Below are 14,697 nucleotides of genomic sequence, written 5' to 3' on the forward strand. Positions count from 1 at the left end.
TGACATCACTTGCTCTTGATAAACCAACATTGGTTCTTGGTGATCACTTCTCTTTCTTTTCTATGTTCTCATAAATATTCCTTTACTAGTGTGTGCAATAATTTTCCTGGAAATCAAACCCAAGAATTTCATTATTGAAAAAATTATCTCTCTCTTGCATATACTTCCACTGGAGAATTTTAAATCATTTAAATTATTCACTCTGTGTATCCTTTTTTCTGAACTCTTTGTATTCAGCTCTCATAAAAGAGAGTATAACTCATACTGCATTGCATTTTCTCTTATCTTTTCTACCATGAACTTTTAAGCTGAAGGATTTTACTTTATCATCAGCCTTCCTATTTGGTCAAAACTGATGAGAAGGCCAACTCCCATTTTATAGATGATGAATCAGGGAACAGGTCTACCTTGAATGAAATACATACAGAAGTGTTGCCATAAGCTCACCAAGTTACTTTCATCTCTAATGTGTTTGTGCAAATCAGTTTGTAAACTTCTGATGTTTAAACTGAAGGCAAGTTGCACATCTCTTCAGCCATCTGGGCAAGGGGAAACCTTTGCAGCTTGGTATATGAAGTCAATGAACAGCCAAGATACAGATCAAGTGAGTCTACTTACCAAGTGTATTTTTAAAGATCCTTATAAACATGGTCATCTCTAGACCTACTTATAAAGACAGAGCCAAGTGGAAAGCATCAGCTACTCATCATGAGTAAAATAATATTTATTGGGGTATAACAATGCCCAAGGGCTTGGTGAACTAAACAATCAAAATCACAGTAATAGGTATCAAACTAGAGCCCCAAATACCATTTAAACTACAACGAAAGAGTAAATTTTATGGTCTTGCTTTTTATGACTGAAGACGTATACACTAGCTATCAAAATCACTTTAATTTTCAAGCTCACTCCAGGCCTGAAACAAAATAACCCAAAAGCTCCTATTACCGTAATTTAACAGAAAGCAGAGCCATCTTTTCTTTATCTATGACAACACGATGTCATAAATACAGCTGCTTTTCATCCATAATTACATAAACAATAAACATGCTGCCATTCACTAGGGTTTTAATAGTCAATACACGTAAGCAATATTGTGATCTAATGGGCTGCATCTGTTTTCTTTAACCTTCTTCATTTTACTCATCATCCTTGTCCTCGTCAGAAAAATGAGGCACAGACTTCTTTGCCACCACGTTGTCCAGTCCCTGCCTTGCAGATAGGGGTTCACATTCTGAAAAATACATAGTTTAGTGATGTAAAAAAGGATCAGTTATGCATAACACAGGAAAACACATGGAAGCAATGTATTATGATATGCCCTATAAACTGGACCACTTTGTGATGGGCATTACTGAAGGATTCTATTGAGTGAAATATTATTTCAGGGTGCTAACTAGAATTTATGCTTCTAACTTAAACCTGTAGGATAGCTAACAACCAACCTCCCTCCCTCCCTCGCCATAATCTGGCATGCTTTATCTGTGCAAATATGAGTGCTTGAGTGAATAAGCCTTCCAATAACCTAGCTATTGATCCTTATATATAGGAAAATTCTCATGCTATGTTCCTGTGGGTGGTTTTAATTTTTTTTGGTTTATCAAATACTTTACTAGAAAAAAAATAGCTCTGTGAGACTATTAAATGAATGTTCTTCTGAGTCTAACTCCAGGTATGGATAGCAAGAAAAGTGGTCTGAGCCTCCAATCCATGATGCCAGTGAGCCTGTGAGATGCTGGTATGAACTGAAAAAGGTGATCTCATGGGAATGGTGGGAGAGCGGCTGTTCAGCCTGGGCTGAGGTAGAATTCTCCTGACTCAATTTCCCCGCTGACACCTGGCCGACTTTAAGCCTGACTGAATGCAAGTTGGCAATCCACTCCTACCTGGAACTGACATGAAGTTGGGGAGATATTGGTTCCCTGAAATGTTCCTACTCTTAGTGGCAATTTCCTAGAGTCAAAAGGTTTGTGAGTTTAATACCAGATCTATTCAATTATAGATTGTTGGTAGGAAAACATCCGAGGTTAAGTCTAAAATTAAGCTATTAGGCTTAGGACTTTAGACCAACAACAATAAGTTAGGGTCCTTTCATTCTTAGTAATACTGTGGAGACAATTAGGTCAAGAGCTTGTGAAGTTAGCAACTTAAATATTGTTTGTGTCTCAGTTGGTTAATGTTTTAAAAAAATTCTTTTGTGATCTATATTGTAAATGCTTTAAAAAGAAGCATCACCTCACCAAAAGTTGGAATTGTTTTATGTGATATGAACTGTTAAAAATGAAAAATAAAATAAAATTTAAAAAATAGCTCTGAAGATTTATAAGCACACCAGAAGTGAAACTGAAATTCAAAAGCTATTGAAAAGACTTTTTTCATTGCATAAGTGATTTTTTTTCTATTCAAGTACTAAACAGTAGTGAAGTAGAGAGGCATTGTGGGAGTCTCTAGTACTCACACATATCCAGCTGGTCAAATTAAAAAGCTATACACTTTGGGAAAAGCCTGTATATCCAGTGCTGGCCTCTACAGTGTGTAACACTCTTCCCTCTGGTGGCATGTGGAATGAGTCAAAAGTTTGTCCATTGCTGCTCCAACTCACATCTATTTTGTAGCATTTGGAGTTGGAGCAAGCAATTGGAGCCTTGCAGGATAGTCTTTAGCAGGAAGTAAAATTGTTGCAAAAGCTTTTGAAGATATTTGTTTATTAAAGAGTCTTTCCAATGACCCAACAAAAATAAGAAAGGGACTTCGGGATTTTATGATTCCAGAATGATTAGTAATTCAGTTACATGTGAAACAGACTCACTGAGGCAACATTTTGCAGGGGCTTTGTGTCCAGATGGGGCTCCTTGTGGGTCAAAAAACCACATTTCCATTCTCAAAGCTTCATCTGGAGGTGCTATGCTCCCTTAGAGCACTTAACTAAGCATGCTCCCCTGAATACTAGATTGGGGGATCAGTTTTTGCATCTGACAGCTAAATGACTCAATCGTGGGAAGGTTTTCAAGCTCTCCTGCTAACACTGTATCCTTTCTTATTGGGGCTCTACTTCAAAGCAAGTTAAGAAACAGGCTCAGAAGTGAAACCATCCAACCTGGTTGAAATTTGTGGAAATTCCTGTGTGAAGGGTGATATGGGTTTTTTTTTTTAAGTCATTTTCTGGGAAATCTTCTTGCTAGGTGAATTTAAATACTTTTTAGACTAAATAAAGGGGAGTTCTCCAATATTAATTGAATATGTGTAAAGACTGAACAGTGAGTAAGACATTTAAGGGTTGACTGAAAAGTGTTTTACAAGTGAAAATCTGAATGTTTGGTTGGCTTTGGATGATCACATAAAGTCTCATCTAAACCATATGCAGCACTTTGGACTAAGATGGAAGTTTAGGGAGATTACCACTGGCAATGGGTTTTTATGTGACATTTGAATGTTTCACCATCTACCCAGACCCAGGAAGTGCCATATTGAGGGGCAAGGGAGGGAAAGGTGGTGAAGGCTGGAAACAGGAAAAATAACAGGAAGGGAAAGAAAAAGAAAAGAGAATTTATTTGAATGTTTTTTAAACCACCCAAATAGTTCCACTGCAATTCAGTACCTCCATTTGTGAGAATTTTTCAGTTCCCTATTAAAACTAGCTTTTATGACCCAGCAAATAGACTAGCAGACATAGGCTGGGAAAGCAGTATCACACTGTAAGAGACAGCATACCACAACGGGTAGTAGCACACAGAGGATTCGAAATGGGGAAGAGCAGGATTCACCAGCTATGTGACCACAAGCAAGTGACTTAATCTCTCACTTTCCTCATCTATATAATGGGGATAATAATAACATCTCCTTCACAGGTCTGCTATGAGGCTCACATAAGATAATGTAGGGAAAGCACTTGGTAAAACCTAGGAGTGCTCTATAAATGTCAACTTTTTTATTATTTTTATGATGTGTGAGCACTGCCACTCTCTCAGATATGCCTCTGTAATAGCTGCTCAGTCTCCCTGGGATTCAACTTTTTTACCTGTAAAATGAGAATAATAGCTTGTTTCCCTCCAAGACTCACAGGGTTAGCATGAAAGAAGAGATGTGAAAAAAAAAATACTAAAAGTAACTAGCATTTATGTAGCACTTTGAGGTTGCAAAGTGCTGTATATCTTATCTCATTTCAATCTCACAAGAACCCTGTGAGGTAGGAACTATTTGCTATCCCTATTTTACAAGCAAGGAAACTGAGGTGAGGCAACATGCATTTATCAAGCACCTATTATGTGCCGAGAACTTTGGCTGACACTGATTAAGTGACTTTCCCAGGGTCCCATAGCTACTAAGTACCTGAGGCAGGGTTTAAATTTGCCTCACTCTTACTCTCTGGAAACCATAATTGGTCACTATAATTCTTTGAAAACACAAAAGCACTGAAATTCAAAAATATAAATTTTAAATTTGGGGATAGACAGGCAATTGATGGATAATCCTTAATAGTCTGTTCTAACTTAGAAGAACAATCAGTCCATAATTCTGTTTATTATCTAGCACCTTTCTTCTAAAGAAATAAAGGCACTTTCATATCATATTGTCACTGAGCCAAGAAGTAAGGTGGGACAAGAATTTAACCCAATTCACAATTAAAAGGATTGAGACACAGGGAAGTTTGATTCAGCCTAGATCATGCGGTTTATATAGTTAATGGAGCCAGATCTAGCACTCAGGTCTTCATTTTCTTTTCTTTGTCTTTCTTTTGTCTGGAACAAAAATAAGAATTGGATCTCTGCTCTTGATTTTTTTTTTGTCTGGAAAGCCACAACCTATGCTAAGCTTCTTTGGGAGAAGTGTTGCTTTTAAACTAGTCCAGAATTTCTTCTTTCTGAATCATGAACTTAATGAGATGGTTAAGGTCTCTCAATCAAACTGTGAAGTCCATCTGAATACTGATTATAGGGAAGGCAACTTCTGTTACTCAAGAGGATTGAGACCCAATACTTCTGGCTTGAGGACATGATCTTTGTATGCTCCAGGAGAACAGACAGTACTTGATACCACTGGGTCACATTGACATTCCTGGACATAAATTCTAGGCCTTTTCCATGTGAAGGAAGTTGAGGCTAAAATATAAAGCCTGGCCAAAGTTCCAAAATTTTGGTATCTAGGTTCCCTAAGGATAAGACCTAAGTAGTTACCCACTGACATTCCCTAAGGAAGGACAGAGGGATGGTGGAATAGGGAGTGGACAAAAACTAAGGCTCTTTGCTGAATTTACTGCAGATGTTATTTATGCACCTTGAAGAATAGAGGAAATGGAAATCATGGGCTACTTCTTGGTCAATCTCCATATAATGGCCATTTACTAGCATACTTATAAGGATGTAGGGACCTAGAACTCTGCATGTTCCTCCACGGTCACTACTCCCTCAGGCCCTTTTCCTCCTCCAACTATAAGATTGCAAATGGCAATTCTCAAGTGGCAAAGACTCCTAAACCGGGTAATTTAACTCTGCCAAATAAGGTATTTTTCTATCCTTTCGATACCTTATGAGTCTCTCTTATAAATCCTGCTTTGGGTATATCTGTTCTTTCTCAGACTGAGGCAGAAGCTTGGAGCTTTGTGACATGGAGCTATAGGGATAAATGATGTTTCTGGACAGCCTATATAACTCTAAGGCCAGAAAAAGGAAAACTCATCAGCAGTAAGGAAATAGATTGGAGAATATTATTCAGAACAATTTGCAACTATTATCGTCTAATTCCCTAATCTCTGATAGGGCCAAACTATTTGTTTTTGTTTTTTCTGTGTTAACAGTCTTCATGTGAAAAGCTTGTGCTGTTGTCCTTGGTTTGTTTTTTTTTAAAATTCAACACAAAATAGGTGTTGACTTGGTAACAGCCATATTTTCATCAGATTGGAAGGAGTAAGAGATAAAACTGTAAACTCTAAGGGTGGAGTGTTGGTGGGATAGCAAGGCTTCATATGTTCAACTTGTGAGCGTCAGTGCTTAAAAACAATTCATTAAAAGCTCAAGTCCATTCAGTTCCCTTCAAGAAAATGTCGTAATAGTCAAAGAACACCGTAAACAGTTGAGTCCGTGTTGGATGACTAGGGTGAGGAAATAGTGTTGAAATTTCCAAACAGATACATGTGACATGTGGCAAACGAACATAGCTAAGTTAGAAAATTTGGCATAATCTGGCCAGGAAAAGGACAAGAATATGTCTAGGCAAACTGTATGAGGAAATGGCTGAATTTAGCTTCTCTAACAAAATGCTTCTATAAATTATTGTTTGAACCATGGAATTTAGCCCCTGACTTTATTGTATCACTTAGTAAGTGTTTCATATATGTAAGCTGTCTCCTCAACCAGGCTGCATGCAAGCTTAGTACATGGAGACATACAGAAAAACAAATAGTTGGGCCCTATCAAAGGTTTGTGGGCAGAGCTCATTTTAGTGGCTTCTCTGGGATCTCCCACAGTACCTAGCACAAAATTAGGAACAGAGTAAGCACTTAATGAGTTTTCAAAGAATTGAAACTATAGTAGCTATGAGTTTTTAATACTGTAGTCCAAAGTCTCAGCAGCCTATCAGAGAGCTGGGGATGTAGTTTCAAAGCAAGGTCCCTCTTTATGCTGGACCACTCTCCTAATTTTTCATAAATGCTTATGATGAGACTCTAAAGTTGCTTCAGAACAACCTGAGGTCTCAGCATTTGTCAACAACCCTCTTCAGATAACATAACATAGAAAAATAGTCAAGACTGTAAGTTACCCTCCTTCTCTGTCTCTGTCCACCTTTCATCTTTTCGAAAAGAAGCTTCTTGTTCTAGAGAGGGGGAAGGGAGGAGAGAAGAAACAAATGTAGCAGTATGGATCAAATTTGGTGAATGTCTATTTTAAAAGCAATACTCTGTGTTTCCTGTGGACATTTGCATACACATATTTTGGAAACAGAACTAGATGAAAAGAATGTCGTGTCAGAAAGATAAACCACAAGAGAAAAGTTAGTGGTTTTTCAGCTTTTAATAAAGTCCTTTGGAGTGCCCAGGGGCCCACTAGTGTCATCAACAATCACATAAAGAGGAAAATACATTTTAAAATACAAGCACTAGAAACCAATCTAGCACAGATCTAGTACCGCCCCATGAAATGGCTATGGTAGAAACCAGCCATCGAGGGGGCAAGGAGGGGGAGAGGAGGAGAATGGTATCTCACTCCCTTTTAACAAACTGCATAAACTAAATGCTCCAGGGGTGTAGTGTTTGATTATTTGTAACAATTCTCCAAGTAAATAAATTCAACATCATGGCTTCTGCAACCAATCCATCTGTAGTTTTAAGTTAGTGCCCCCAGTAAAGATGCTAAGAAAACCATTTGGTCCATAACATTTTTAATAGGGTGAACCTTTTAAAAACTGCCAAAAAAAAACTTCTTGGCAGAAAGGAAAGCTATGTTGAGAGGAAAAAAGCTCTGTTACCACAGTTTGTATAAGTGTTTCCACATACTGCTATATTTCAAACACACAGTGGAGTCAACTAAGCTCAAGAATATAGGACACATGCTCAACAGATTTTTCTCTCGATTATGATTATAGAAGACAGAAAACTTAACCTGTGAGTGGGACGGGAGAAGGAGAATGGGGGTGTTTGTGCTGGTTGTTGTTTGGGTTAGTTTGGTTTTTTAATGAAGGGAAAATCAAGTATAAATGAGGTGATTGATCTTACTCTAAATAAGCTTCCTTAACTGTGATAAAGGAAGTGCAGCATAAAGTTTTGATGAAGTACCAACTTATTCCTTTTGAGTTGTTTGAGTACAACAATTTTTTTTTAGAAAATCATAGATGTGGAGACAAAAATGACAAGTGCCAAGAATGAGCTTTGTATTTTTCATGTTCATTAAAATCTCCCTGATTCACAATCCATATCTCTTGCCCAACCTCAACTATGCATGAAGGCTGTGCCAGGGAAGGAAAGTCAAAGAGCCCCTCCATCTGCCAAAGAGGGACGTTTCTGGCTGCAATCACACTTGTCGGCTTTCTTGGGGAACAGCTCAATTTGATACTTGAAGAGAGAAAAGGCAGACATGTAGGTTGTTCCATCTAGGAAAAAGTCTATCACACTCTGGGTCTTTACTTTTGCTGCCTGAAGGTTATCTTTTCCATGGATGTATGTTATTCCCAATTCCCAGAGTGGCACTAGTGTTAACACCACCAGGCAGAATGCCACCTCAACATGAGCATTTTTATTCCTCATTACTCAAAGCAGAGTGGGACTTGTTTGGTCTGTGGCACAATATTAAATTCATTGATCATGAGTGGGTGTGGAACCAACTTGATAGCTGATACAGCAAGATGGGGTACCAATCAAATTTGCTGAATAAATGGCATGGGATGGAAGGAATGGAATGAAATGAAATGGAGCAGGAAAAGATTTATTAGAACAGAAAGGGATTGGATGGAGTGGAATAGGGCTTAACTAAACTCTAATATCATAGAATATGATAAAGTAAAACATATTTTGGTTTTTCTCTTCAGCAGCATTTCCTGAAACTATTCCTTGTTCCATGAAATTTTTATTACCAAAAACGACAGTCCCTGCTTTGACACTTGTGACCTTGGGCAAGTCATTTAACCTTGGTTTTCTTATCTGTAAGGTAAGGGAGTAGGATCAGATAACCTCTGATGTCCCTCCAAACTCAACAGCTATGGTCCTACCATTCTGATCTTCTATAATTCACTTTGCCTGTTAGTTCTTTCCCAAATATCACTCTCTCATTCATCCCAGGTCATCAGGATATGTTCAGGCTCTGCTTCCATTCTAAGCTTCAAGAGAAACTAAGGTGGACCTAGGCAACCCTTACTTTGACTGTTTTGTAGGCAATGGAACGGTCAGAGATAGATTGAACAGACAGACAAGAGAAAATGAAAGCTAATAAACAATCCACCTCTCCAGGAGCCAAAGTCCCTCAGGTTAAGCCAGGCTGCTTTCAATGGAGGTGGCAGGTTCCAGACTCTAACAGAGGCTTCCTATCCATCACTGAAGAGCTTAGACATCTAGTGTGCTTCAGCAGAGGTGAATGTGCACAGATGACAAAGAACCCACTTTAGGGGATACTTAACTAGAGCAGGGGTTCTAAACCAAGTTCTTAATTTGTTTATGTCATGGATTCCTTTGTCATTCTGGTGAAACTTTCTCAGAAGAATGTCTTAAATGCAAGAGACACATAGGGTTAAAAAAGGAAAGTGATTATACTGAAACACAGTTATCCAAACTATTTTTAAAATTCAGGGATTCTCAGATTTCAAACCCCTCTACAAGAGGGAATCTCCATCAGCCATGTAATTATGGGATGCTGGAACAGGCAAAAGGCAGTAAGTTTATTTCCACTGAGAGCAAATACCACAGGACATCATGGTGTCTTGCAGTCACTCTCTTAGCTGCCTTATAATGTATTTTTCAGTAAGTGAGCCTTCTAGTTCTGGAAGATTTTCCTTAGGAACACCTTCCTCTAACAGTTCAGAGCACTGCTGTCAAAAGGCATTTAGTTAAATTCTAAACTGAAATGTTAAACCTTCAACATCATCACAAATGATCATTCGGTCTTGACTTGATCAAACATGATCAACTGAGGGATGAGTGATTCAATCTCAAGCTTGGTACCACCTTGCAAAGAGCTACTTTCCCAGGATTAATGATCTGCTAGATTTATCAAATGGAATTGTACACAGTGTGGAGAAACCAAGTGCAGACAGGGTCATGGCAAGGGTATGTCCATTACCAAGAGTTAGGTACAATGGCACGAAAGTCTTAGGTTGGGAGCAACTAAATCCTGGTAGTTTTAAATACTGACTGTATAAATTGAGAGACTAGGGGTTGAGAGACTAGGTTTGGGGGGAAGTCACCCAGCCATTCCATGAACTCAGAAATAACTAAACATAGCTGTAGGTAAGGGAGTAATGGCCATTTGGAGAAGTTAAACCAAAGACAGTGCAGTGACTTTATTGGTAACTTATGTTTGCAGCACCACACAAAGGAGACTGTCCCTATCCAACTCATCTATTGTGTTCACCCAGTTGAGTTTGCTTTGTTTACTGAAAATGTTCTAGAGTCATCCAAGGTGCTGATCAAGAATACTGATGCATGCTTAGAAAGGGGAAACACTTGTCTTCCTAGGTCAGAAACTGTTTTCCTGAGAGAGTAACATTGAAGTTCAAGGATACAGAGGGGAAGAAGAGTGAAATTTGCAGGGACCAGTCATTGAGTTCAGGTGTAAGTTACTTAGCATCAGAGTGTATTGGGTGTTCATTTCTTGCAAAACAACTCTTCCCTCTTGTAGGCATGACCACCTCCCAGGAGATATTAGTGAAGCACAAGTAATGAAAAGACATAGGAATGCATTCAGGTTTTAAAGTTCTTTGGTCAATATTTATTGGATGCCTACTATATATTGAACACTGTGGAAAACTACAAAGGAGAATGAATAGTCTGTGCCTTTAATCTAATGGAAGGGACAAGACAGACATTCATGTTTAACTTAGAGATTCAGTGGAGAGTAGTGGACTTAAAAGCAAGCAAGGACCTAAGTTCCAGTCCTGATTTTACACTTACTGATTGGGCATTGACTATTGGCAAAGCACTTAATTTCTCTGAAATTTGGTCTCCTAATCTGTTTTAATGCCTGCCATACTTTCAGAGGGTTGTCATGTGACTCAAATGACATAATATATGCAGTGTTTTGCACATTCTAAACAACTACATAAATAATAATCTTTAATAAAGAACTAAAAATAGTAAGTTATTATAGAAATAATCACAATGTACATATTGGACTTATGATTTCAATTGGTATGAAGAAGTATCAGTGTGGAACGTAGGAGTAGGAGTCAGATAATTGAGATACCAACCACAGAATTTAATATATTATCTCTGTGGCCAGGAAACAACATAGATGAGGATTTCCCTACATTTCCACAATGACGCAGAAAGCAAATTGAGAGAATTAAAGGATAAATTTTCCTTAAATTAAAGACTAAATTTCCAGAATAGTATATTGGATGCATGGAGGTCTAAAAGCTGAGACTTGGGGCTTATACCATAGCCCATACTGACCTCTTCCTTCTCGGACATCCATATTTATGGTCTATACCATACAGTCTAGCACCGAATGATATCAAACAATGAATAAACGTTTATTATGTACCAACTTTAGACCAGGCAATGTGCTACATATGCAAAGACTAACAGGGAACATAAAGCTTACATTCTGTTGATAACACTTTGTATTGTTTTCCTAATTTTTTTTGAGAATGTCCATCAGAACTGTTTCTTGAGAACCGGAGTTGTGTCTTAGTCATTTTTTTTTCCACATGACCGGAACATAAATACTTGCTGACTTGACTTATTTGAATTACTATGACTTCAGTACTTGTGTTCCCCTCTTCCGTTCACAGATCAAAAGTGAATGTGTCACATAACCCTCTTCTAGCAAGGCCTTACACATAGTAACCTTTCAATGATACATGTAGAATTCAACTCATTTATCACGAAAAAATAACATAAAGAAGTATATGATTAAGTCCGAAATGAGAATACAAGGAATAAGAAACTGAGAAATTCAGAAAAAGAGATCTATGTACTATAAATTTAGTTCAAGAAACATTTGTTAAATGCCTTCTATGTGCAGACCACTCTACTAGGTATTAGGGATGCCAAGAAAAAAACTAAACATTTCCTTTATTCAAGGAACTTATATTCCATTGGGGGAAGGACAGAAGGAGGACAAGGAAAAGGAAAGGAAATACAAAGCAATTTCAAGATGCAGAGAGTTCTAACAACTGCAGTGACGGTCAAGAAAGTCCTCACGTAAAAAGTGGCCCTTAAGTTGTGCTTTGTAGCAAGCTAGGGATCCTACAAAGCAGAGGAAGGGAGGGAGAACATTCCACACATGGCAGACCACCAGAGCAGAGGTACAGAGGTGAAAGCCAGAATGTCATACACCAGGCCAATTTGCCCAGAAAGGAGAGTATTTGAGGGGGAATATTATGAAATAAGCCTAGAAAGGTAGTTGAGAGCCAGACTAAAGTGAGTCTAAATGCCAGACTGAGGATTTGATACTTTGTGAAGCATGTAAAACTTGAGCCGAGCCTTGAAAGATGGGTAGAATTTGGAGACATGGAAGGGATGGGGAGGATTCAAACCCAAAATGTTTCACTCTGAACTCACTCCTTCTAAATACCTGAATAAGGCCCTCTGCTGTGTCTAATCAATCCAGCCAGCTGCCCCTGGGGAATGTTGTTCCTTAAACTTGGTACAGGTCTTTCCTCTCCCTGAATCTAAAATTATACAAGCAAATAATATGTGGCTGAAATGATCTGAGCCATGCAGTGATTCAGGTCTTCCTGCAATCCTATTTTCAAATCTAATTTTTCACTGCGCCGGCAGACCCACATTGCTTTGCCACACGCAATCACTTAGATTCTCGTTAGTTACAGTGACCATGTTTTTTAACAACAACAACAACAAAAACCCAAGACACATGGTCTGATAGAAGATATTCCTTTTGTAAAGTCTTGTTAAAAGTACACTTTCTTTCCTTCCTAGATTTTCCAGGACATATGATTGCTGCACCATCTCAGTACCTTCTCTAGTAGCTCTAGCCCAGAAGGGATTTTCATGAGGCAGCAAAGTCCAAAGTCTACTCCTCAACATCCCCTATGGAATCCCTGAGACTTTTTCCTGATCTCTCTGTCATGCTTGAAATAACACCAAACATCAGTGAAATCAATTATTTCAATAATGAGGAATTTGCACCACCAAGAAACAAGGTTAGCTGTATTCAGGCATGTTGATACCCTATTAGAACCTAACGCTCAGCCTCCCTGCCCAACTCTGGATTCCTTTTCACACAATCCATGAGTTATTGAAAGTACAGATTTGTCCCTGAAAGTGATGAACCCTAGCAGGTAACCAGATTAAACTGGGTTCCAACTCGGTCCATATGTAGACAAAACATTTTATCCTAAATTGAGTTAGAAATAGCAGGTGGTAGCTCTTTGCATGTTACGTTAAAAAGCAGAGAAAAGGAAATGGGGAATTCTATCCTTAGTCACTGAGTGATAGCTTAAAAACAAAGGTCTCCCTTTAAACAGAGCCTGAAAGTAGGGGCAGAGGGGTCCTCAGGCCAGGGCTACCAATCCTATCATTGGTCTATCAGGATGCAAGCCTATTCTGGTAATTAAGAAATTACCATGTCTTAAGAAGAATGACAGTTATGAGGAACATGGTCCAGGACAACTTTAATAGGAAATACTAGTATGCTAGGCCTCTCACTATTATCCATAGAAACAGTGTATGAAGACCTGAGGGGAGAAAGCAGAGAGGGAAAGGAAGGAGTTAAACTGAAATATTTCAAAATATTTTAGCAGGCTTCCATTTCTGATTTTTTTATCAGAACTGTTAAAATGTATTCGAACTGACAGTTGGATTTTTTGCTTAATCTATATTGGGCAAATAAAATCACAGATCTATAAACTGGAGGGGCATCAGAAGCCATCTCATCCAACCCCCTCATTTTATAGAGGAGAAAACCACAGTCCACAGAATTGAAGTGGCTTTACCCAAGGATGTATAAGGCTGAATTTGAACCTAGGTCCTCTGACTCCAAAGCTATGTCTCTTTCCACTCTACCACACTAAATTCAGAGAAGTGCTGTGGTGTGACAGAAAAAATCTTGTTTGTCCTTTGTTCTCAAAGAGGACCAGTAGGAAGAATACCAGAGTCTACAGTCCTACTCTTCTATTTACTATATGATCTTAGATGAGCCTCGTCTCCTATCTATTACATTAGGATAGCAATAATAATAAATATTCAGTGAGATGATGGAATTGAAACCATTTTGTATCTCTGTGGTGCCACATGTACGAATTTGAGCAAGTCACTTTCACTGTTTCAATGTCCTCATCTAGAAAATGAAGTCAATTACATGGGCCCTGAGGTCCCTTCCAGCTCTACATAGATCAATCAATCAATAAACATGTATTAAGCACTTACCATGTGTCAGGCATTGTGCCAAGGGCTGGGGTACAAAAAGAGGCAAAAGACAATTCCTGTCCCCAAAAATTTACAGTCTAATAGATCTTAAATTGTTGGCATTTTGCTCCTCCCACCGCCCCCACCTCCTGCAAAGGGAGGGGCTAACTGGATGCTAAGGCTGGTAGTTGCGGGGGGAAAGTAGGAGAAATGAATGGGTGTGGATAATCCTGAGAGTAGATAATCTTGAGTTGTCTGTGTCTTATGTGGGAAAAGGGAAAGATATTTTGGAAGAATTTGGAGGGAGGGGGTGATGAAGATTTCTTTTTAAGTTAAGGAGAATGGGGAGATAATTGAGGGCAGCTAAAAGAGGGACGGCTAGATAGCTCAGTGGACAGAGCACTGGTCCTGGAGTCAGGAAGACCACTTCAAATCTAACTTTAGATACTTCTTAACTGTGTGACCCTGGGCAAGTCACTTAACCTCTGCTTTAATCCATTGGAGAACAAAATGGTAAATCACGTAAGTATGTTTGCCAAGAAAACCTCATGAACAGTCAAGAAGAGTCTGACATGACTGAACAATGGGAGAGGGAGAGTGAGAGAAAATATTGGCAAAATAATTTTATATATCTGGGCCTCATGACTGATATACGTATGCCAAATTAAATTCACTTGGCCTCTTCA

General features: G+C 38.6%; 1 protein-coding gene across 6 annotated transcripts in view; it reads right to left on the minus strand.

The window, feature by feature from the left end:
• Positions 1-14,697, minus strand: part of LOC140514471 (zinc finger and SCAN domain-containing protein 29-like) — an 82,984-nt gene that overhangs the window by 25,302 nt on the left and 42,985 nt on the right. The window contains exons 3-4 of one of the 6 annotated variants that reach the window (XM_072624898.1): positions 6,757-6,810; positions 707-1,234 (exon numbers count right to left, since the gene is read on the minus strand). The exons of 3 other annotated variants lie outside the window; for them this stretch is intronic. In XM_072624898.1, the coding sequence (XP_072480999.1) occupies positions 1,140-1,234; positions 6,757-6,810 (149 nt within the window). In that variant the 3' untranslated portion in view covers positions 707-1,139. Of the gene's footprint in view, positions 1-706; positions 1,235-6,756; positions 12,316-14,697 lie in introns of those variants that run through there. 2 more of the 6 variants (XR_011970638.1, XM_072624901.1) reach the window with 2 other exon arrangements.

Source organism: Notamacropus eugenii, chromosome 7 (assembly GCF_028372415.1).
Source record: "Notamacropus eugenii isolate mMacEug1 chromosome 7, mMacEug1.pri_v2, whole genome shotgun sequence".
Taxonomy (NCBI): Eukaryota; Metazoa; Chordata; class Mammalia; order Diprotodontia; family Macropodidae; genus Notamacropus; species Notamacropus eugenii.